At 42.3% G+C, this 22,423-nt stretch overlaps 1 protein-coding gene across 2 annotated transcripts; it reads left to right on the top strand.

Annotated features, from left to right (window-relative positions):
• Positions 1-416: 416 nt before the first annotated feature.
• Positions 417-21,824, top strand: Ripply1 (ripply transcriptional repressor 1). Of its 2 annotated transcripts, none has more exons than XM_045140925.1 (5): positions 417-601; positions 18,591-18,746; positions 19,655-19,709; positions 20,300-20,364; positions 20,899-21,824. In XM_045140925.1, the coding sequence occupies exons 2-5, from the start codon at positions 18,592-18,594 to the stop codon at positions 21,152-21,154; spliced, it is 531 nt and encodes a 176-aa protein (XP_044996860.1). In that variant the 5' UTR covers positions 417-601; position 18,591; the 3' UTR covers positions 21,155-21,824. The 2 variants fall into 2 exon arrangements, with proteins under 2 accessions (XP_044996860.1, XP_044996862.1); XM_045140927.1 differs by lacking the exon at positions 417-601 and adding an exon at positions 16,407-16,450.
• Positions 21,825-22,423: the final 599 nt, after the last annotated feature.

Raw genomic sequence — 22,423 nt, 5'->3', positions numbered from 1 at the left:
CTTCTTCTTTCCCATTAATCCCCATTTTATTTTCATACATTTTCTTTAAATCATTGAGCTAAATTAGGGTTGGTTGCATGATCATGGGTAGAAGGTTATTTACGGTGAAATAGGCAATTTAAATCATTGAGCTAAATTAGGGTTGGTTGCATGATCATGGGTAGAAGGTTATTTACGGTGAAATAGGCAATTTATCAATGGTTCCATCACTGATGAACCTGACTCTCCTATTCCAGCAACTATTAGCTGCCATTAGCTACTCTGGGAGGTGTGGGGTCTTGTATGTTTCCGTCCCATGGATGTTTTCTAATGCCAGAGACAGAAGTCAGAATCAAAAATGAGAAATACTTGATGTGTCATTGGTGGTTTCAAAATTCAAGGGCCACATGAGAAGGAATGTGGGTAGACTGTATGAGTAAAAAGCTGACTTTGGATGACAGCCAGCAATGCCATAGGGACCTCAGACCCATCCCCAGGAGGAAGGAAATGGATTCTGCTAACAGCCTTGGAAGGAGACTTTTTCCTCTGAGCCTCCTGATAAGAGCCCAGCCCAGCTGACAACTAGACTCCATTCTTCTGAGACCCTAGACAAAGAACACAGGTGAGCCCATATGGACTTCTGACCTACGTAACTGTGAGATAATGAGTGTTGTATTAAGTTGTTAAGTTTGCTGTATTTTGTTATGGCAGCAATAGAAAACTAATAAATTGTGTGGGCTTCTTTTTGATAGCTACATCTAAACTTTGCAAGTGGTAGTTTCTTAATGTTTATTTGCAATGTTGAAACCAAATCCCTATCAATGAACCTTTTGTACTCTGTTACGTTAAAAATTCATCAGTTTATCTTGCACTGTGAATGGATCCATTATCCATGCATGATTTTAGAACACCATACATTAGTCATTAAAATATCAGTCCAATCAGTGATGCAGATGTTCTAATTGTTGACTCATTCATGACTATATATAATATAAAATAATCATGTAAGTTAATATCACCACTAATCTTATCATAAAGGTCTTTAAGGGTAGTTGGAAACATTCAAGCTGACGGTAGGAGATGCGAGTTTTCCAAAATTTTGCTTTTTACATAAAGGACTAAATAGTATGATTGATATGATGAGTTGTTTTCCTTGAGGTAAAAAGAATCATTTTTTAAAATACTGGCCAAATACCCAAGTGTAAATAACCAGTTTGTTGATTTCAAGAAAAAAAAAATGTTCTATGAAAAATTAGTTGGTACAAAATAAAGAAATAATGAAAAGCAATTGTTGTCTGGTAGCTTTCAATCCAGTTACACAAATGCTTTTCTTCATGACAGTCATACTTCAGTGTGCACTAGAAGTGCTCCTTTCCTATTTTGCCACACATTATTTATTTTTGGCATTTTAAATACAGTTGGCTTTTATTTGTTTCTGTCCCTCCTCCAATCCTCAGCTGTCTTCCCTCCAATTCTCCTCCCCACCCTGTGTTTTCCCTTCTGTTTACATGACACAAGTATCCTTTTGCCTATCCTCTGTCTTCCAAGCCCTTCTGACTAAATTTACTTTGGGTTGCAACTCTGTCTTTATAAGTTTTATCCACATTTGCTGAGAGAGAGAGATTATACAAGCTAAAAACACTGCATATCAGAGAAAACATGCAGTTTAGTCTTTCTGGATTCGAGTCACTTTACTTAGTATGATTCTTTTCAGACCATTTTCTTGAAACTTTCATAATTTCATTTTTGTATATATATCACATTTTTTGTAATCCACTCATCTGTCAGTGGACATCTAGGCTGTTTCCAATTCTTATTTGTTGTAAATGGAGCTACAATAAACATGAATGTTCAAGTATCCCTGTAGTAGAGTGTGGAGTTCTTAGGGCATATGCCCAGGAGTGGTAAAACTGGATCTTATGGGAGATCTATTTCTAACTTTCTGAGAAACCTCTATACTGATTTTCATAATGGCTGTACTAGTTTACACTCCTGTCAACAATGGAGGAGGGTTCCCTTTTATTGCATTCTTGCCAGCATTTGTTGTCTGTTTCCCTGATGACAGCTGTTCTGACTGAGGTAAGATAGTATCTCAAAGTTGTTTTGATTGGCATTCCCCTCATTGCTAGGGATGTTGAACATTTTCCTAAGTACTTGTTGTGTGTCTTCTTTTGAGAACTGTCTGTTCAGTTTATTAGCCCATTTGGTGATTGCAAATTAATTTTTGGCATTTGATTTTTGCAGTTCTTTGTAAACTCTGGTTATTAGCCCTCTGTCTGAAGTATAGGTTGTAAAGATTTTCTCTCATTCTGTAATTTGTCTGTTCATTTCGATGATTTTGTTTGTTTGTTTGTTTTTTCTGTGCAGAAACTTCTCATTTGTTGATTCTTGGGGTAACTTCCTATGCTGTTGGAGTCCTGTTCAGAAACTTCTACCCTATTCCTATATCCTGGAGTGTGTTCCCTATTTTTACCCCTGTACTTTCTGTGTCTCTGGTTTACAATTGAGGTCTTTGATTGATTTTGACTTGCTATTTGTACAGGAAGAGAGATATGGATATACTTCATTCTTCTGCACATGGATTTCCAATTTTGTCAGTATCATTTGTTGAATAAGCTGTCTTTTGTCATTGAATATTTTTAGACCATTTGTTAAAGATGGGGTGGCCAAAGCCATGTGACTTAATTTCTGGATCCTTTATTCTGTTACATTGGTCTATATGTCTGTTTTGCACCAGTACCATGCTATCTTTAGTACTATTGCCCTACAGTATAATTTGAGATCAGGTATTGTGATACCTCCTGCTATGTTCTTTTTTCTTAGTATTTATTTTTTTATAGCTCTATGAAGAATGTCATTGGAATTTTGATGGGAGTTATGTTGAATCTGTAAATACTTATGACAAAACAGCCAATTTTACAATATTAATTCTGCCAATCCAGGAACATGGTCATACCATCATGTAGTAACTGTTTTTTTGAAAACTACTGTGAATGGGATATTTTCCTTGATTTCTTTCTCTGTGAGTTCATTATTGATATATATGAAAGATACTGATTTTGTATTCTTCTACTTTACTGAAGATATTTATTAACTCTATGAGGTTTTTTTGATAGATTCTATTGGGTCTTTGAAGTATAGAATCATGTCATCTACAAACCAGGGTAGTTTGATATCCTGTTTTCATTCCTTTTATTACCTTTTGTCTAATTGCTCTGGCTAGAGGACTGAGAAGCATATTGAATAGAAGTGGTGAGAGTTGACAAACTTGTCTCATTCCTGATTTTAGAGGAAATGGTATCAGTTTTTGTCTATTTTTGACATTGTTACTATGATGTGCCATCAGAAGTCTTTCTCTGTTCAAGTCTATTTAAAGTTATATATGCCTTTTGTGTTTGAATATAAACTTCATCCTGCTGATTTGGGAAATTTTCTCTTATAATTTCATTAAACAATCAACTGATTCCTTTTGGATTTATCTCAGCTTTTTCTTCTAACCCATGTATCCTGAGGTTTGGCCGCTTGAATTTATCCCAGAGTTCTTGGAAATGTTGGTCATGTTTTTTTTTTTAATATTTTATTTAATTATTTGAGACAGAGAGAGAAAGAGGGAGAGAGAGAGAGAGAAAATGGGCACACCAAGGCCTCTAGCCACTGCAAACGAACTCCAGATGTACGAGTGTTCTTTGTGCATCTGGCTAATGTGGGACCTGAAAAATCAAACCTGGGTCCTTAGGCTTCACATGCCAATGCCTTAACTGCTAAGCCATCTCTCCAACCCTAGTCATGGTTTTGTTTCTTAAATTTCTTTCCCTTATTTGAGTCTGGGTGAATTGGTCATAGATTAGTAAGAAGACATTTTTAAAGGTCTGATGTAAAATAACAACCTTTTTAAAATACAAAGTTTCAGTATGGACACCATGTTGATCTTGAACTTGCTGTATTGCCTAGTCTGACCTTGACTAGACTATCCTCCAACCTCAGCCTCCTTAACTGCTGAGAATACAGGCATGCACCACCCTACTCGGCTAAAACTTACTAATGGGTATTATTTCATCTAGATATTCCTAAGTGAAACTGACGTTCTTTTTTTTTTTTTTTTTTTTTTGGTTTTTTGAGGTAGGGTCTCACTCTAGCCCAGGCCGACCTGGAATTCACTATGTAGTTCACGATGGCCTTGAACTCATAGTGATCCTCCTTCCTCTGCCTCCTGAGTGCTGGGATTAAAAGCATGCACCACCACGCCCGGCCTGACATTCTTCTATCAGGAGTATGAACAATGGTGACAAAGAATGGGTTTAAAGAATGCTGCCTTCATTTGTGCACAGACACTAGCACTTTTTATCTCCTCCCCCTTATAGTCACTCTTTCAGGGACACACCAACACACAGAAAAAGGCGACTAGGCCTGAACCCTACAAGCTTGCTGCAGAAGCAGGCCCCTTGTTTTGCCTTCTTGATTGAATGGCTCCTGGGTCCCTAATTCCCAGATCCCCTGCTCCAGAGTGTGTGTGGGAAGAGTGAGTAGTCAGATCTCACTGCCTCCTGCCCTCCCAATTCCCTGCTTCTGGGTGGTTCCACTGCTGCTGGTTTGGGGCTGCCTGGACTCTGCAAGCTTGCTGAAGAAGCAGGCCTCTTGCTCTGCCTTCTTGATTGGAAGGCCCCTGGGTTCCCAATTCAAGGAGCCCTGCTCCAGAGGGTGTGCCTGCAGAGTGAGTAGACCAGAGCTCCTGCTTGTTTCCCACCTCCTACTTTCCTGGTCCTGGTCCCCTGTTGCTGCCTTTGGGCAGCCTGGTCTTTGCTTGTGGGCTGCAGAAGCAAGAGTTTTGCCCTGGTTTCCTGACTGACTGGCCCCGGGTATACAAATCCCTATTCCCCTGAGCCAGAGGGTGGACAGGGCACTGTAGGAACTAGCTTCTGTCCCCTGGCTCTCAAGCTTCCTGATTTCTGGTCCCTCGACCCCTGATTCCTGTGTGCTGAAGAGTACATGGAAGTGTAGTTAGTAGGTCTGAGCTCCAAGTTCCCCACTTCTCAGTTCCCCAGGTACCTTTGATGTACTTGCAATCTCCACAATGTGCACATCTCTCATTATAACCCCATTGCACACCAATCTGGTTCACATTTAAAACAGAATACCAACTGAAGATCCTAGAAAATCAAATACTTGCTTTCCCTTCAATAAAATAAACATTTTCCCAAGGTGGGTAGACCACAACACACACACACACACACACACACACACACACACACACACACACACACAAAGTGAGAAAACAGAGATCTCCACCAAGGATGCCTAGTGTCACAATGAAAGCTTCCAATGAAATCAAGGAGAAATCACCAAAAATTTAATTCCAAAATGAAAACACACCAACTAATATGACTCTGATCAAAAGAATTGCTGAACTGGAAGCAAGCCATCAAAAAAACCAACAATCACCTAAATAAGCAGAATCATCTCTTAGAGAACTCAGTGTTTGACACTAGGCTTAACTTAATTGAAGAAAACCTTAGAAGCCTCAAAAGAGATATAAATGTATTGAAGATGAGACAACAAATGGAAGATCTCAATTACCAGTTGATAAAACTTAATGAAGATTTGATCAATTATGAATTCCTGGAAGCATCAAGAAAATGAGACCTTGAACTGAAATCATACCTCAAAGGAAAAAAGATGGACACAATACAAAACAACACATCAGAAAACAAAAATCAAATAGAGCTTTAAAAAACCTCTTTTGAGGGCTGGAGAGATGACTTAGTGGTTAAACGCTTGCCTGTGAAGCCTAAGGACCCTGGTTCAAGGCTTGATTCCCCAGAACCCACATTAATCAGATGCATAAGGGGGCGCACATGTCTGGAGTTTGTTTTCACTGGCTGGAAGCCCTGGCACACCCATTCTCTCTCTCTATGTTGCTCTCAAATAAATTTAAAAACATTCTTAAAAAAAACTCTTTAGGACCCCTCACTAACAGAGTTACTCATGTGGAATACAGAACCTCCGATATGGAAGACAAGACAAGAAATTGATCAGGAGGCCAAAAACTTTGCAAAGTTCAAAATATCATGCAAACAGAGTATGAGTGAACTGTGGAATATCCTAAAATGACAAAAATACAGATCATGGGTATACCAGAAGGAGAGGAAATCCAGGCCAGAGGCATGGAGAACATATATAATAAAATTATTGAAGAGCATTTTCCCAAAATCTCAAAAGAGAGGTCCATCCAGATACAAGAAGCTCACAGATATCCAAACAGACAGGACTAAAGAAGAAACTCTACAAGGCACATCATAGTTAAAACTCTTAACAATGAAAACAAAGAGAGAGTGCTAAAAACAGCAAGAGAGGAACAACTCACTACATACAAAGATAATCCCATCAGAATTGCCTCAGATTTCTCAATGGAAACCCTAAAAGCCAGAAAGGCCTGGAATGGAACACTTCAAAATCTCAAAAACTACTAGCTACTGTATTCATCAAAAGTATCTCTCATAATAGATGTTGAAAGGAAAACTTCCCATGGGAAAAAAAAATCAACTCTATAATTATATGAACATAAAGCCAAACCTACAGAGAATACTTTAGGGAATATTTCACACAGATGACTCAAACAACCAATCTCAAGAGTGTACAAGAAGAATATCACAATAACCAAAACTAGAAAAAGCTCAAAAAAGTACAAAACACAAGAAAGCACCAAACCCTATAAAGCACCCCATCATGGCAGGGATCAAATCAAACATCTCAGTTAACCTTAAATATTAACAGTCCTAACTCATCCATCAAAAGACATGAGTTAACAGGGTGGATAAAAAATTGACACTTCTACCTGCTGTCTTCAAGAAACCCACACCACCAGTAAAGATAGATACCTCCACAGAGTTAAAGGATGGAAAATGATATTCAAAACAAGATAAAATAAGAAATAAGCAGATGTTATTATATCATATTTGATAAAATAGACTTAAAACCAAAAGTAATCAAAAAAGATAAAGAAGGCCAAGGGAAAGATCCAACATGAGGGTATCACAATTATAAATCTATATGCACCAAACACAGGTGCACCATAGTTTATAAAACAAGAGCTACTTGACAACAAAACAGAAAAAAACCACAACACCATATTGTCAGAGACTTCAGTGCTCCACTATCATCCATAGATCATCAAAGCAGAACATCAACAGGGGAATAATAGAGGTCAACAATACCATAGATCAACTAGACCTAACAGATATCTACAGAACTTTCCACCACAATTCTACAGAATACACATTCTTTTCAGCAGCCTACGAAACCTCCAAAATAGACAATATATTAGGTCATAAAGTATGCCTCCATAAATTCAAAATTGAAGTAACTTTCTGCATCACATCACATCACAATACTTTAAAGCTAGGCATTTACAACAAGAGACACATCATGAACTCCACCCAGCTCCTAGAGACTGAACAACACACTTTCAAACAATGAATAGATTGTGGAAGAAATCAAAAACTTAAATTGTAAAATTCCTAGAATTGAATGATAATGAAAACACAACTTACGGGACACAATGAAGGCAGTCCTAAAGGGAAAATTCATAGCACTAAATGCCTTCATAACAAAGACAGAGAGATCCCAAATTAATAACCTAACTCTCCACATAAAAGGATTAGAAAAGCAAAAAGAATCCAACCCCAAGAGCTCCAAATGGAAATAAATAATATCAGAGCAGAAATTAATGAATTGGAAACTAAGAAAACAATTTTAACAATTAATGAAAAAAAGAGATGGTTCTTTGAAAAAATAAACAAGATTGATAAACCCCTGGTCAATTTGATCAAGCAAAAAGAGAGAAATCCCAATTTAACAAAATCAGAAATGAAAAAAGGAGATGTCACAACAGACATCAGTGAAATTTGAAGAATCATGAGAACATGCTTCCAAAACCTCTATTCCACAAAACTGGATAATCTTGAAGAAATGGATGAATTCCTAGCCACATATCACTACAACTAAATTCAGAGCAAATTAATCTCCTAAACAAATCTATCACATCCATGGATATTGAAAAGGTAATAAAATATCCCCCCAAGAAGAAAAGTCCAGTACTGAATGTCATCTCTGCTGAATTCTATCAAACCTTCATTAAAGAACTGAAACATTTTTTTTCAATATGTTTCACTTAATTGGAGAGCAAGAAATCCTCCCCAACTCCTTTTTATGGAGCTAGCATCAACCTAATACTAAAACCAGATAGAAATCCAACAAGAAAAGAAAACTATTGGTCTATATCCCTGATGAAGCTAGACACACATGTCCTGAAGAAAATCCTCCCAAATGGAATTCAGCAACACATGGAAAACATGGGTTTTTTTTGTTTTGTTTTGTTTTGTTTTTTGTCTCAGGCCTGTAACTCCAAGTACCAGAAATTAGTTTCTACTCACAATGAGCTGCTGATCAGAGGGACCTATAAGGTCCCCCAAACAAGACAGGTTTCTATCAAAACACTAGATTACCCACCTGAGGCAAAAGGCAAGACCCTATTACTGAAGACTCCATATGCTGCCGACACAGATCATGGAGAGACCTGGCTACAATCCAGAAGAGAGCCAGTCCCCAGACAGTCTGTCTAGAACTGGAAAGCACTACCATGAGCTACTGGGGAAAAGTGGCCAACAATGGTCTGAGTAACCAGAGGTCTAAGCCACTCAGAAGCAAACACCCTGACACCATGTAAATGCCAGTACAATAGTGGCACACAGCCTCAGTGAGTAACCAATAGCGTTCTGATTGGCTAAGAGATACACTCACTATAAAGGAACCCATATCTGGAGTTGGGAACCAGATCAGAATGCTATGGAGACAAAGATTATGCTCTCCAGTGTCAAGCTCTCATGAGGCTTTGGCTAAAAGAAAGGTTATGTACATCAAATTCTCCCTAAATTAATAAGCTTAAATAATAATGCTTGAATAATAAATTATCCCATTTTAACTATGCTGACTTTATTCTCTATTAAAGAATCTGTTCTTATTTTTCAGAAGGTAGGGAGACTTGAGGAGATAAACTACCCCTCACACTTCAGCCAAGTCATAGCTGAAACCACAGAGGAATTGGGGGGATGAGCAAGAGTGCTGCTTCCATGCTGAACCTGATAATCAGCACCAGGGTATAGGAGGCAGACCCTGAGGACACTCAACACCTACCAAAGCAGAGATCCAGAGGCTCCTAAGAGCTCATCACTGAAGTAGACTTAAAACTCACCCATCACAGCTCCAGGAATTTTGCAGAAGAGGGGACAGAAAGACTGTAAGAGCCACAGGTTGAGACACCATGCCCAGAGGCATTCCCTCCCCCACCACTCAAAATAACTGATTTCTGTTCCCACAATGCATTAACCACAATCCCATAGAGAATTTCTGCAACCCCACTGAGGAGGGTCCCCAGTGGAATGGGAGCAGGGACAAGGACAAAGAGGGTACTAACACTGATATATCTATACAAAATGTGTTGTTAATAATAATATTTTCAACCCCCAAACAAAAAAGCAACTAATGTTTTGTCTTTATCATGAAAGTTGACTGAACCTCTAGAATCTTAGGAGCCCATAGGTTCTTTGGACCACACTTTTAGGGCTGCTAGTCAGGGTTGAGGCTGGGAGGGGTGAGAAAACACAGATGGCGGAGAAGAAATTTTAACCATGCTTAGAAATGTTGTGGAAGTAGAGGAGGCATCAGGGGATGAAGAGGTGGCAAGAATTTCTGGCTCATTCCCTAATAACCTGTGTTGTGTCCCTTTTCCTACTTCTAATAAGCCTTTTTCTTGAGCTGCCAGAGCCAAGGTAACAGTTACCCTTTAGGGCTGTCTGCATCCTGAACTCCTGGATATTCTGTCTCAAGGCCAAAACCCCAACAGAGCATTCTGTCCTGGCCCAGGCACCTGTTGTGGCTGTTTGCCACTCCACCCTGGAGTCCTGTGGTTCTGCTAGACTAGTTCTGTTTATCTTCTCAGCCCAACTACCTTATGTCAAACACCACAATGTTCACATGGAACAGTTGCCTGCTGTGGACTCAGTCTGATGCCAGGTGCTAATAGGAGTGAAACAGGACTTAGGCACAACCCTTCCAAGAACAACTCCATAGAGAGGCTTGCCTTAAAGATGCAGAGGTCAGTGAAGGAAAGGCTACCACTTCTTCATGGTGGGGGGAGGCAGATGCTAGCATGGCTTAGAGGCTCCCTGTTGTACATGTGGATTCCTGAAGGACCTTACAGGAAAGGAAGAATTTGTGTTATGTGGGAGAGAGAGGCATTATGGACATGGGCAGGCACAGGGTTGTTCCATGCCTGCTGGTAGTGAGTAGGGAAACTGCATGGAGTTGGAGGTGAGGCTGACAAAATAGGAAAATTCTGTGTGTTTGATTTATTCCCATCAGTCATGGGTTACCACTGCAAGTGTGTGAGCAGGATAGAAGGTAGGTCTGGCTACCCAAATCTGGCCCAATATTCAGAAAGCACATGAAGCTATAAGAGACAAAAGAACTGAAAACAATTTACCTATAATATTTTATTTCAACTTACTTCAGCCCCATGAGATGGACAATGCCATTTTCATCCCCAGAAACTTGAAACTCAGAAATATAGATTAATTTACCCAAGGTTACCTGAAAAGGGTTCCAACATAAGAATCCCTGCTTCCATAGTCTATACTCTGAGAAACCACAATGATTGAGGGAAAACAGAATAATTATAAAAATGAGAATAGTCAATATATACTTAATGCTAAATACATGTTAGAATTAGAAGAAAATATATGCACTATTTCCTACAGTCTTCACTGCAAGCCTGTGAGGTAAAGATGTTATTATCCCTCACACTTTAACTGGAGAGTCCAGGTTTTCCATTTGAAGGATTCCCGTATAACCACAAGCTTTAAATGATTGGGGCCTGAGGCTGTGTGGCAGCCAAGCCACCTGCATAGCTACTTATCCTCAGGAGATCAACTTCAGTGCCTCAGTTTTTTTGCCTATTTTTATAAGAAATAAAATACAACAAAGTGTTTTACAGCACGCCCTGGAAGTAGTAGTTATGTAATAATTGTTAGTTATTTTATTGAAATTATTATTATTTTGCCAGGATCTACTTCCCAGGAAGATATCTGTTACTCATTACTAGATTCTTGTCCCTTATTCAGCCAGATTCACCAGGATACAAAGACTAAAAAGACAAAAAATAAAGGGCAAGATGGAGAATTCAGGATTACTTGATCTTCACAAAGTCTCTTGCCACCAGGGAAAGGTGGCTATCTTAGAGGGGCGGAGTGCTAGAGAGGCTAGTGGGAGGAGCTAGGCCTAGACCTAGCCTGCCTAAATAGGCAGGAGGGAAGGAGCCTGGCTGTGAGTGACCTTTGCTGCCACCCTCTTGCCCTCTTCCTTGCTCCTCCCTAGTGTTTTGTTTTTCTAGGCCTCTGCAGTCCAAATGAGGAGCAAATGGGGAGCTGCAAGAGGATTTGCCAAGACAGTCACACCACATGGGCCACAGTCCTGACTCAAATGGTCTGCAGGCCAAGAGGCTAAGACTGCTGGAAGAGAGTTGATCTAGCAACAAACTGCTCTCCAAAGGGGACACCCTGTCCCAACAGCCCAAGGGTCTGGGTCTAAGACTTGGCCCATTTGGGACATTTAGACTTGAGGACAGAAGCCTCATGTACCATTTGCTATTTTTGCTTTGGGAACAGGCTTGAATGGGGTAGAAGACCTTCTTCTTTCCTCATCTCTTTGAGAAGACCCTGCCTTTTGTCTGGCCTCCACCTGGCTCCTTCCTAGATGTTTAATCTTCCTGTCCCCAACCCAAGAATCAAAGGCTGGAGGAAAAGAGTAAGATGTACCTTCTGGTCATGAGAGGAACACCTATCACTGAAACTTTCAGCCTAGCCTTGAAAGGTCTGCATCATCAGTGCCTACTGGCCTAGATTTTCTCTGTTCCCCAGCCAAACCACTTTCCTCATTGGCCCCCAGTGGCAGCAGTGTGGGACAGCATTAAGAGCTCCAAGACTACCTGAGTTTACATCCTAGATTTGTCACTTTGAGCTCTGTGACCTCGGGCAAGTGCCTTAATCTTATCTACAAAACGAAGAAAGAAACACACACACATGCACAAACTTAGTATCTTTCTCATAAGGTTGCTTGTGAGGCTTAAATTAATCCATACAAAGTGCTTAGAACAATGTCTGGACATCAATGTTTAACCAATGTTCTCTGCTCTTGTTATCTGTGCTGTGCCCATTCTCTCTGCCAAGGTCGCATCTCCCCCTGCTTTCTGCCTTCCTTAAACCTAGCTCAGCTCATTCTCGCCCAGGTCCTAAACTTTTCCCAGCATTTTCCATTCTTGCCATTACTGCTCCTCCCCAGTGAGTTTAAAGTCATAGTGAGCACAAAGGACTGCAATGTGACCAGCTTTAACCAAATGAATCACATATTAACATCTGCACTAACCATTTTAGTGATGCTTTTTGCTGTGACCTACAGTAAGAAAAACAATTTATAGCACCACTAGCTACTTGGATTTGTTTACACACACACACACACACACACACACACATACACACACTGACATCCACACGCATGCACACACACACGTGTGTGTGTATATGTGTATTCTCCTTAGGAGTAAAAGATTCACAGAATAATACCCTTACTAAATGTGATCCTTTCTTATACTCACTGTTCATTTTGATAAGTGCTGATTGAAATCCATTAAATTCATTTAAATCCTGTCATGTGTTGTGACCCAAAGTTAAGAAATTAAAACACACACAATTTCAAGAATAACCCTGAGTCTCCTTTCTCTTTGATAATCTCTACTCAGCATAGGATTAAAATATTCAGCATCTCTATGCCTGAAATGACTACAGATTAGTGCATGGTGTGTGGAATGGAGATAGAGTCACAGGGAGCTACAGTGGGCAGTGTGAAGAGCAGAGCGTGCAGAGACAGAAACCTGGAGAGGCAGGCTGGGCTCCAATGACAGAGGACTGTGCCTTTTTCTCATAGGTAATTGGGAGTTGCTGGAAGTTTTTAAGCACAGAAATACCATTCTCAAGGCTGCTGTAGAAGTATCACAGAGGCACTAGTGAAGATAATGGGTCGGCAAGGCTAAGACAAGGACACAGATATCCAGGTGTGGTTAGACAGAGGAAGCCATCATTAGAACAGCTGGGAGAAGAACATGTGAGGAACAGTGAGGACTAACATGACAAAGGCTTTATTCCTCTAGTGACTGGATCAATATGATGCTGGTGACTGAGGCAGGTACATGGGAGGTTTGTTGGGAAAAGCAGAATCATTCAGCTTTGGGATGAGTTTGAAATACCCACTGGGAAAATTTCAGGCTGGATATATAGCTGTCATTCAATGAATATTTATGAAACTGACACAGAGAAACTAATATTTTTCTTTGTTAACTGGGAACATTAAAGACATAAACCAGCATTCACCTTCACCTTAATTTTGAAAGAGAGATAAAAATTAGGAAGGAATTAATTTCAGAATGCAAGATAGCTATTTATAATTCAACAAACTTAAGTCATTGTAAACTTTTCCTATTGAAGTTTTTCTCATTTCTCTATGACCCATCAAAAGTATCACTGCATCACCGTGATTTTGGGGACCAGTTGTTGAAATGGGCAGATAAAAGAGAGGTCAGAGGGCTGGAGAGATGGCTTAGCGGTTAAGCGCTTGCCTGTGAAGCCTAAGGACCCGGGTCCCACGTTAGCCAGATGCACAAGGGGGTGCACGCGTCTGGAGTTTGTTTGCAGAGGCTGGAGGCCCTGGCGCGCCCATTCTCTCTCTCTCTCTATCTGCCTCTTTCTCTGTCTGTTGCTCTCAAATAAATAAATAAATAAAATGAACAAAAAATTAAAATAAATAAAATAAAAAAAGAGAGGTCAGAAAAAATCTAGAGCCAGGCACAGTGGCACATGCTTATAATTCTAGCACCTGGGAGGGGGATGCAAGAGGATCTTGAATTTTAGACCCAGCCTGGGCTACATACAGAGTGAGAAGCTATCTCAAAAAAATAGTTTAAAAGATGAAGGGAAGGAGGGAAAGAGAGAGGGAGAGAGAGAGAGACCAAGATTGTTAGGATTATTTTTTTAAAGTAGGAAGAAAAGAAGGGAAGAGCAATCATAAAGGCCCATATATATGAAGACGAGTTTCAGAAATGAATGCTTGGCCAACAGTATCTTTTGCCACCCATAGTGCTAAAAGGTCATCAAATTTGGCAATTAGGAGGTCATTGGTGACCTCTGTCAGTGCCCTTTCACTGGGATGATGGGACTGGGGCCAAATTGCAGTTGACTGAGGTGTGAATGGGAATCTGGGGAAAGTTTAAGTCTAGAGTTTAGTTATATTCTTCAACAAAGTTGAGAGTGAAAGAGTGAAAAGATGGAGGGAAGGAGTGAGATAAGGAGTAAAAGAATTGGAGAGAGCAAATTAGGAGTAAGAAAACATGTGGGGAAGAAGGGTGCTTGTTGGCGGGTGGGTAACAGAGACTGGCATTTTATGCTGTGATGTAGGAAAGCTGAGTTCTCCGGAAGAGGAGCATACAATCTGGAGGAAGGGCCCAGAGAAGGAGGGTGGATGAGGCCAAGGGCCAAGAGAAGGGATTAGCCTTTAACGAAAGTGGCCCCTTGTCCTCTGTTAGGGGAGGGTAGAAGAGAAGGAAGTTGGAGAGGCAAGCCAATTTTAGAGGGGGCAGGGAACTGAGGTAATTCATGCTTGAAGGCCTCTGTTTTCTCAAGGAAGTAGGAGGAGAAGTTCTGAGAAGGGAGAGAGGTGTGGCAGGAACATGGTAGGCAGCTGGAGGAAGTTTGGAATGTGGCCCAGAGAAATGTGTAGACTTCTCTGGGAGTCTGACTTGACGAGGGAACCTGTTTGAAGTTGATGGAGGGAGTCCAGACTGCCAGAGGCTGATTGAATATGTCTTCCTCCATTAAGTTTTGTCTCCCTCTCTAACCCTTTTGGGGCACAAGTCACAGCACCTTCCTCTTTCCAACTCACCCCTCAATAGGCTGTGCCCTGCAGAGTATGGCTTAGACAGAGGAAACATCAAGTCCGCTCCAAAATGTTGGGCAAAGCAACCCAGACAAAACCCAGCACACCATAGTACTGATAAAAAAGATAGACAATATCTTGATTGCCTTTATTGAAGTTCTCCATTTTAGTTGATCTTGACCTTGCCTAACACCCTGCTGACCATCTTACTCCTCTTCTATGCTAAGTGCAAGAGAGAACAGCCAGGCCTCCATTTTTGCATAGCAATAGACCTTTAGTCCAACAAGTGAAGCCAATGCCTTGGTCTCTCTTCCCAGGGTGGAATGACGCTGAGGCATTTCATAGGAGGCAATAAGTCAGAGCAATTGTATAAGGAGAAGCAAAAGCCATAGATAGGACTAAAGGCTCCCTGGGCTCTCAGCTACCCTTTTGGGTGATGGGTATAAGGAGAACACTGAGGCATGCTGCTTAGGGGAGTTAAAGGAGGATACAACTTCAAGATCAGAGGTAACATAATTAGTAGTATGGCAAAGTTAGGTTGAGGCCTCAGAGGAAGTGAATGTGTCTTCCTCCCCTTTCCTCCTTCCTGCATATTGTCAGAGGTTACCTGGAGGTCAAAAGGACTCCAAGGTGTGATAGCATGTCTTGGGCTTCTTTCTCCTTTCAGCCCAGTATTCTTGACTTTGCTCTGTCTTTCAGCTTCAGTCCTCATTTTATAGCTAGTGATGCATGAAAGCAAATTTTCGTCAGTGAGCAAGAATGTTCACAGGCTTATAGAAGCTTGGCCTCCCTCTACAACAGCCTTCCCTTTCCCCACAGGGTTCCCTTCTTCGGGATCCAGCCTGCCCTTACAAAATTCATTAAGAAAAAGCTGTCCCAGTCCAAGGTAGTACATTTTACTGGATTCAATCTCATTCAACAAGTCTGCTTATTTTTTTTTAAAAAAAACATTTTTTTAAATTTATTTATTTGAGAGCAACAGACCCAGAGAGAAAGACAGATAGAGGGAGAGAGAGAGAATGGGCACGCCAGGGCTTCCAGCCCCTGCAAACGAACTCCAGACGCGTGCACCCCCTTGTGCATCTGGCTAACGTGGGACCTGGGGAATGGAGCCTCGAACCGGGGTCCTTAGGCTTCACAGGCAAGCGCTTAACCGCTAAGCCATCTCTCCAGCCCAATAAGTCTGCTTATTGAGGACAGGAACAGTACTAGGTTTAAGTGGTGGATGAGCTGTTAGGCTTCTTGATGAAACCAGAATGGGACTCTCTAGCTTGTATCCTTGGACCTCACTCAGCCTTTTGTTTTGTTTTGCTCTGTTTTGTTTTGAGGTAGGGTTTTACTCTAGCTCAGTCTGACAGGGAACCCCCTCTGTTTTTCCAGGCTATCCTTGAGCTCACACTGATTCTCCTACCTTGGACTCCTGGTGCTGGGATTAAAGGTTTGTGCCACCATGCTGGCTAGCCTTGCTTTTCTTTAGGAATGAGAGAGAGAAACAGAGAGAAAGGGAGAAGGAGAATTGACACACCTCCAGTCACTGCAATCAAACTTCAGAAGTGTGTACCACCTTGTGTGCATGTGTGACCTTGTGTACTTCCATCACCTTGTACATCTGGCTTACATAGGTCCTGGAAAGTTGATCATGGGTCTTTAGGCTTTGCAGGCAAGCACCTAAACAGCTAAACCATCACTCCAGCCCTAGTTTTGCCTTTTGAAGTCACATAGAACATGTGAAATCTCATTGCAGCCTAATCCTAAATTATTTAAAAATGACTGCCTTTCCCTCTTCTGTGGATAAGCATAGATTTTGTTCACATTTTTGTCTGTCTTTACCTTTTGTTACCAAAACAATATCAATTCAGTTATGAAACTTTTTCAACAATTCAGAAAAGCATAAAGAAGGAAGTAAAAAGTTCACCCTACTTTACTTTCAAAACTGACAATCTCAATATCCTTTCTTCCAACCAGTCATGTTTTCTCTCAGCATGCTGTACATTCCACATTTTTTCTTACCAAAACTGGTTCATCTTTTTAGTAATATTTTAGAAGCATGTTTTTTTTTCACTCATGACTATATTAACTTTTTATTCATTCTTCTATCAGGCCAACTCTAATATGAAATTGTTAAGCTCTTCAATGATTTATTGAACCAGCTCTTCCAAGCAAGCCATTTAGGCTGTCTTCAATTTTTATCTTAGCAGCAAAGAACATAGCAGGGCTAAAATTTGAAGTAGAACAGAGGTGGGGGTATATGTGGAGCCCTCAAATTAAATTAAATTAAAATGCTATTTATCATCTAGCTTTTTTAAAGTTTCTGTGTTTATGATTATATTTCTAGGACATCATTTTGAGTGTCTCCTTAGTATTTGGTTGCAAGGATTTATTCTAATTACTCTAACTGGTTTCCTATTATTGGACATTGAGGGTGTTTCTAATTTTTGAACATTACAAACCAGGTTGTGATGAATGTCCAAGACACTAAATCCAGGCTAGTGTTGGACACTGAGGTCAGAAGGAATATTTTCGAAACCTCTAAAGCATATGATGCCTGCCAGTAATTGTAACTGGAAACTTTTTGGCAAAGGCTCAGAAAGCTGGCTAAGACCAAGGACCATGCTCAAGCCTGTAGGCTTGACCAGGTCTGTACCGAGTACCCAGATCCTGTCACAGGGTGTTCAGACTGGCAGGGCCTTGGGGACCACTGTGCCAGCACCCTCTTCTCACGTGAGAGAACTGAGGCCTGGAACGGCCCTTTGACAGCTCAGTGTTGGGCAGGACCCTGCCTCCCGGAGTACCCTGGCTCCTGAACTGGAAGCTGAGCTGTGCCATTTGGAATCTGCCCTGCCAACTGCCTGCGGCCTGCTCCCCACACCACAGGACACCACTTCCTGCTGAGGCCGGAGGGGGCTTCAGGCACTTTTGCAAGTGAGCTCAGCAGTGAGGGAATGGGAGGCATTGAAAGAAGACTTGAGGTTTATCCCACAGACAACTGGACCTGATACACCCAGAATCCCCTTTTATCCTAGCTCAGGGGGTCACACTTCATGGCACTGACCCTGTATCAGGGCCACCTGGTAAATCTACTTGGGATTACTGAAAGAGCTGGTGAGTCCCTCTCTCTTCTGAGAGCAGGCAGACATCTATTCTCACTGGGAGCCAGCTTTGCTAAAGGCCTACGCACAAGACCCTCTGTCCCAGACAACCCTAGGTGCTTGTGGGTGCTAATGAGCTCCCCTCCTTCCTGCCTTGGGCCTTGCTACTGCCTGGGGAATTCACACAAATGGTGTGAAACTTGCCCCTTCTTTGTTTTCTTTTCTGATTTAGAGCTAACGCAAAACCCTCGCCCCCTACTGCCACCCTGTTTATTCAACTGGGAGGGATTTTACACCCAAGAAACCAGCTCTCCCTCCAAGAGCCCCTTCCTTAAATTTTCACCCCCTTCATACCTCTGCCATGCACTGCCTGAATAATTGATGAGTCCAGGCAGGGCATATAAAAGGGTCTCTGGGGAAAGGCTAAAAGAGTGTGGAAGGTTCTGAGAAGTAGGAGAGCTCACAGCCTGCCTGACTTGGTGTCTCAAGGATGGACCTTGCTGCCCCTGCTGATGCTCCTTCTGCTCCCCGTGACCTGGTTCTGGCTCAAGCTTCTATTCTAGCACAAGTCCCTGGGCCACTCCCTGACCATTTACACCCATCGTCGTTCCTCTCTTCTGGACAAGAAGTACCGGGGAATGAAAGGTAAGTGGAACTTGGCCTTTGTCAATCTGAAACAGACATAGAGGGCTCCTGGGAGAAGGAGGTGATAAGAAGCCCATGGGAGCCCTGTTTTCTATGAAGAAGAGAGGCAATGACCTCTTAACCCTCCCTACATATCTCTGGCTAGTGTATTTCACCTCACTAATCCTTCCAAGTCACCTGAGGGAACTGTGGGAAGGTAGGTAGCCATTATCAAACTGAAGTCCAAGCACCTAGGTCCTTGTGCACCAGCCTGTGGAGTTCACTAAGGGGCCCAGGGGAGGCTGTCATAAAACCTGGCTAACGCAACCTGGACTGTGGGACCTAGGTGGTGGTGGGGTATGTGGGGTGAGAGGAGCAAAGTCTAAAGAGGCCTTTGACTGGGGTGCTGCCTCTTTCCTGACCATGCCACAAGGTCTTGTTTCCTTGCTCTTTCCTCTGGAAATTCAGAATATTCTGGGCCCTTTCTCAAGCTTAGGATGATGTTTAAGTTTTGAACTCTAGCACTTGGAGCAGGAGCTAGAGTAGGAGATATAGGAGGCAATATATTTTCCACCCAACCCTCTCAATCATTTCTCCAAACATTTCATATTAGACAAATGTTTATTGAAGTTCCTACCATGCAGATGGCATTGTGCTAGGTGTTAAGGATTCAGATTTGTTTAGACTTGTATTTCAACTCGCAAAGCTCAGGTAGTCACAAGACAGTGGGATAATAGCAGAGATAACATTATGTTGGAGTGGAGAGTTGGAGCATCTATCATGGCCTGGACTCAGGAGATAAGGGATGTAAGAAAGGTATGTTGGAGCAGATGATGTGTGAACCAAGCTTTGGATAGGACTTCTGTGATCTGAGGGAGCCGATATTTTAGTCTTTTCACCCACCAATTGATACCTCCTCTTTGTCCTAGAGGAGCTCATCTTTGGAGGCCCTGGCTGTCCTCCACAAATGACCATTCAAGGCAGGTGAGGAATCTGATACCTTGGGTGAGTTTGATTCCCTGTGACATGTTTGCATAGACACATGGGGCCACATCCCTTTCCAGAAAACCCCTGACCTCAGTCCATGGTTGCTTATCTGGGGCCAAATCTTCCCAGCTCTGTTGACATTTGATCCCCACAATAGCTCTGGAAGGATAGTATGGCCAAAGTTTCCATGGCAAATGAAATGAAGAGACCAAGGCTCAGAGTGGGGAAGGGACTTGGGCAGACCGCAGAGCCAGTGTACAGCTTAAATCTGGGTTGGGTCTTCTAGCACTTTGTCCCAGTGCTCTTCCACACCATCTCCCTGAATCTTTTGTCCTTCAGGTGAACTCTGCCCCCTGGACAGCCTCCAAATAGTTGGAACAGAGGCAGAAAAGCAAACAACCCCAGTGACTCTGCTCACTTGTTTTTCAACAAACTCTAAGACAGACCCCCTTGTATCAGGGCAGGGTTGGGAGGTGGCTATACCCCAGAGACAGCTAAGATCTTTTGTAGATCATTGTACCTACGGATATCTGACTGCTGATACAGAAGAGGCAGCAATGCCACATACTAGCTTTTATTTTGGACAGGTTGTTGGTGGAGCAACATCTTCTGAGGTCACCAAGGCCAGCTCTGAGTTCCATCACCCCGTCAGGTAAGCTTCTGAACTTGACAAGCAAAGAACTTAGTATACATCAGTGAGCTCTATATATGCTTAAGACAGGTCTGTGCACCAGGAGGAAGGAGACACCACTGGGTAACTGTTTCAGAGACAACAGACAAGGAAGCTGAAGCCCAGAAAACTTAAGGGCCTTACTTGGCCAAGGTTACTTGCCCTGAAGGCATTGTCACTTGACTCCTAAGGATGAGCCACTGTGCACCTAACAGTGAAGGATTCCTTAACAGAGAGAGCACAGGGTGGAGAATTCTTGGCTAGAAGCTTCCTGGGATGGGTCAGCATTGGAATTGATAGTTTCTTGGGCTTTCCACATCCCTATCTATAAATCTGTCAAAAGTGACTTTCTTGGAACCATTTGGTAACAATTGCAAAGGTGATGTAACAGCTTTCTTTCCCCCTTTCCCCTATGATCCCTGAACACAGGGGCTGGCTTATTTCTCAAGCCTACTGGCCGCTCTGAATAGATGAGATGCACCTCAGTTAGGGGCTATGTTTCTTCTCTGTCCACAGGCTCTTCTGGCCTAAATCTCGCTCCTTCGACTACTTGTACAGTGCTGGGGAGATTTTACTAAAAAATTTCCCTGTCCAGGCCACCATCAACTTGTATGAGGACTCTGATAGTGAAGAAGATGAGGATGACAAGGAGGAGGATGAAGAGGAGGAAGCCAGTGCCAAAGCACCAGAAGGATGTGTGAGGGGACCAGAGTTTACACCACACAAGGCCACAGCCCATGCCCCTTCCCCACCCCGGATCTGTCCAAACTAAAGCAACCCCAGCTATAGCAGGCAAGTTTCCAAGGCATCGATTAGCCAAGTGTCTCCAGGCATAGGCTTCTGGACTTGAAAACTGTGTCCTGAGGCTGCTCAGCTCATCCCGGCTTTCCTAATGGGCCTGTGAGCCCAGGCCTCTGGCATGCCTTTGTCTAGGCTGCTCTTGTGTCAGCAGTGGGAGGGTCCTAAGAGCTCAAAGAGAAAGAATAACTGATTTCTAAAGCCCCCTACCCACCCCAAGAAGCAGAGAAGGACATGACATGCCCCAGTACAAGGCAGCAGTCACTCTCCAGGGCTCTTTGACCCTTCACCTTTCCCAGGTAACAATATAGTCCAGTCTTCCTTTCAGAAGCCTGACTTCTAGGCTGGGCCTTTAATCCTAGCACTCAGGAGGCAGAGGTAGGAGGATTGCAATGAGTTCGAGGCCACCCTGAGACTACATAGTGAATTCCAGGTCAGCCTGAGCTAGAGTGAGACCCTACCTTGAAAAAACAAAAAATAAAAAAGTAGCCTAAGTTCTGGCTTCACCTTCAGGGACACCAAAGGCCAGAAACAACATTGGGGTGCCTTTCTGGAAAGGAAGGGAACAGTGCATGTAGAGAAGCAGTTTATTTGGGGACCCACACCTCATTCTTCCTGCTTTTCATTCAGTCTGTGTGTTGGCATGAGATAAATCAGGAGAAAAAAATAAACTGGATGATATTTACCTTTTTCTTGGAACTGTGATGATTTCTTAAATGAACTCTGCCCATGTTGTGAAGCCATAGGTAGAGGGTCAGAGACCAACTCAAGGCCAATTGTTCTACCTAATGTTAATTGACAGATTTTTCTCCACAAGGATATAGGGCTGGGGACCTAGCCTAGGACCAGGCCTTCTCTATCAACTTGAGAAATCAGTCTTAATTAAGCTTCAAGGACAACTTATAAAAGGAAGGAAAGGCTCCCCTAGGGTAGTCTGAAAGTTGGATGTCCACTATAGGGATTTTGGGTTAAGGTAAGAGGTATGGTCTCATGTGAGAGGCTTGGAGGTGGCTGTGTGTAGTGATGAGGGCCATTTGGGGAGCTACTAAATCCTGTCAATTTTATCACTTAATTTTTCTTGGTATCTATCATAGCTCAGACCTTCATGTTTACTCCTGCCCCAATTACACTTCAACTAAATTTCTTGCTTCCAGCATATTGTTTTGCAATCTGTCTGCACATTGTCCATTACATCAAGTCACGTCCTTGCCTCGCCAGCAGCTGGACTTAAAGGTTTGTTCCC

This window comes from Jaculus jaculus, chromosome X, assembly GCF_020740685.1.
Source record: "Jaculus jaculus isolate mJacJac1 chromosome X, mJacJac1.mat.Y.cur, whole genome shotgun sequence".
In the NCBI taxonomy this organism is placed as follows: domain Eukaryota; kingdom Metazoa; phylum Chordata; class Mammalia; order Rodentia; family Dipodidae; genus Jaculus; species Jaculus jaculus.
The sequence above is the reverse complement of the archived record's forward strand: the minus strand, read 5'-3'. Positions and strand labels throughout refer to the sequence as shown.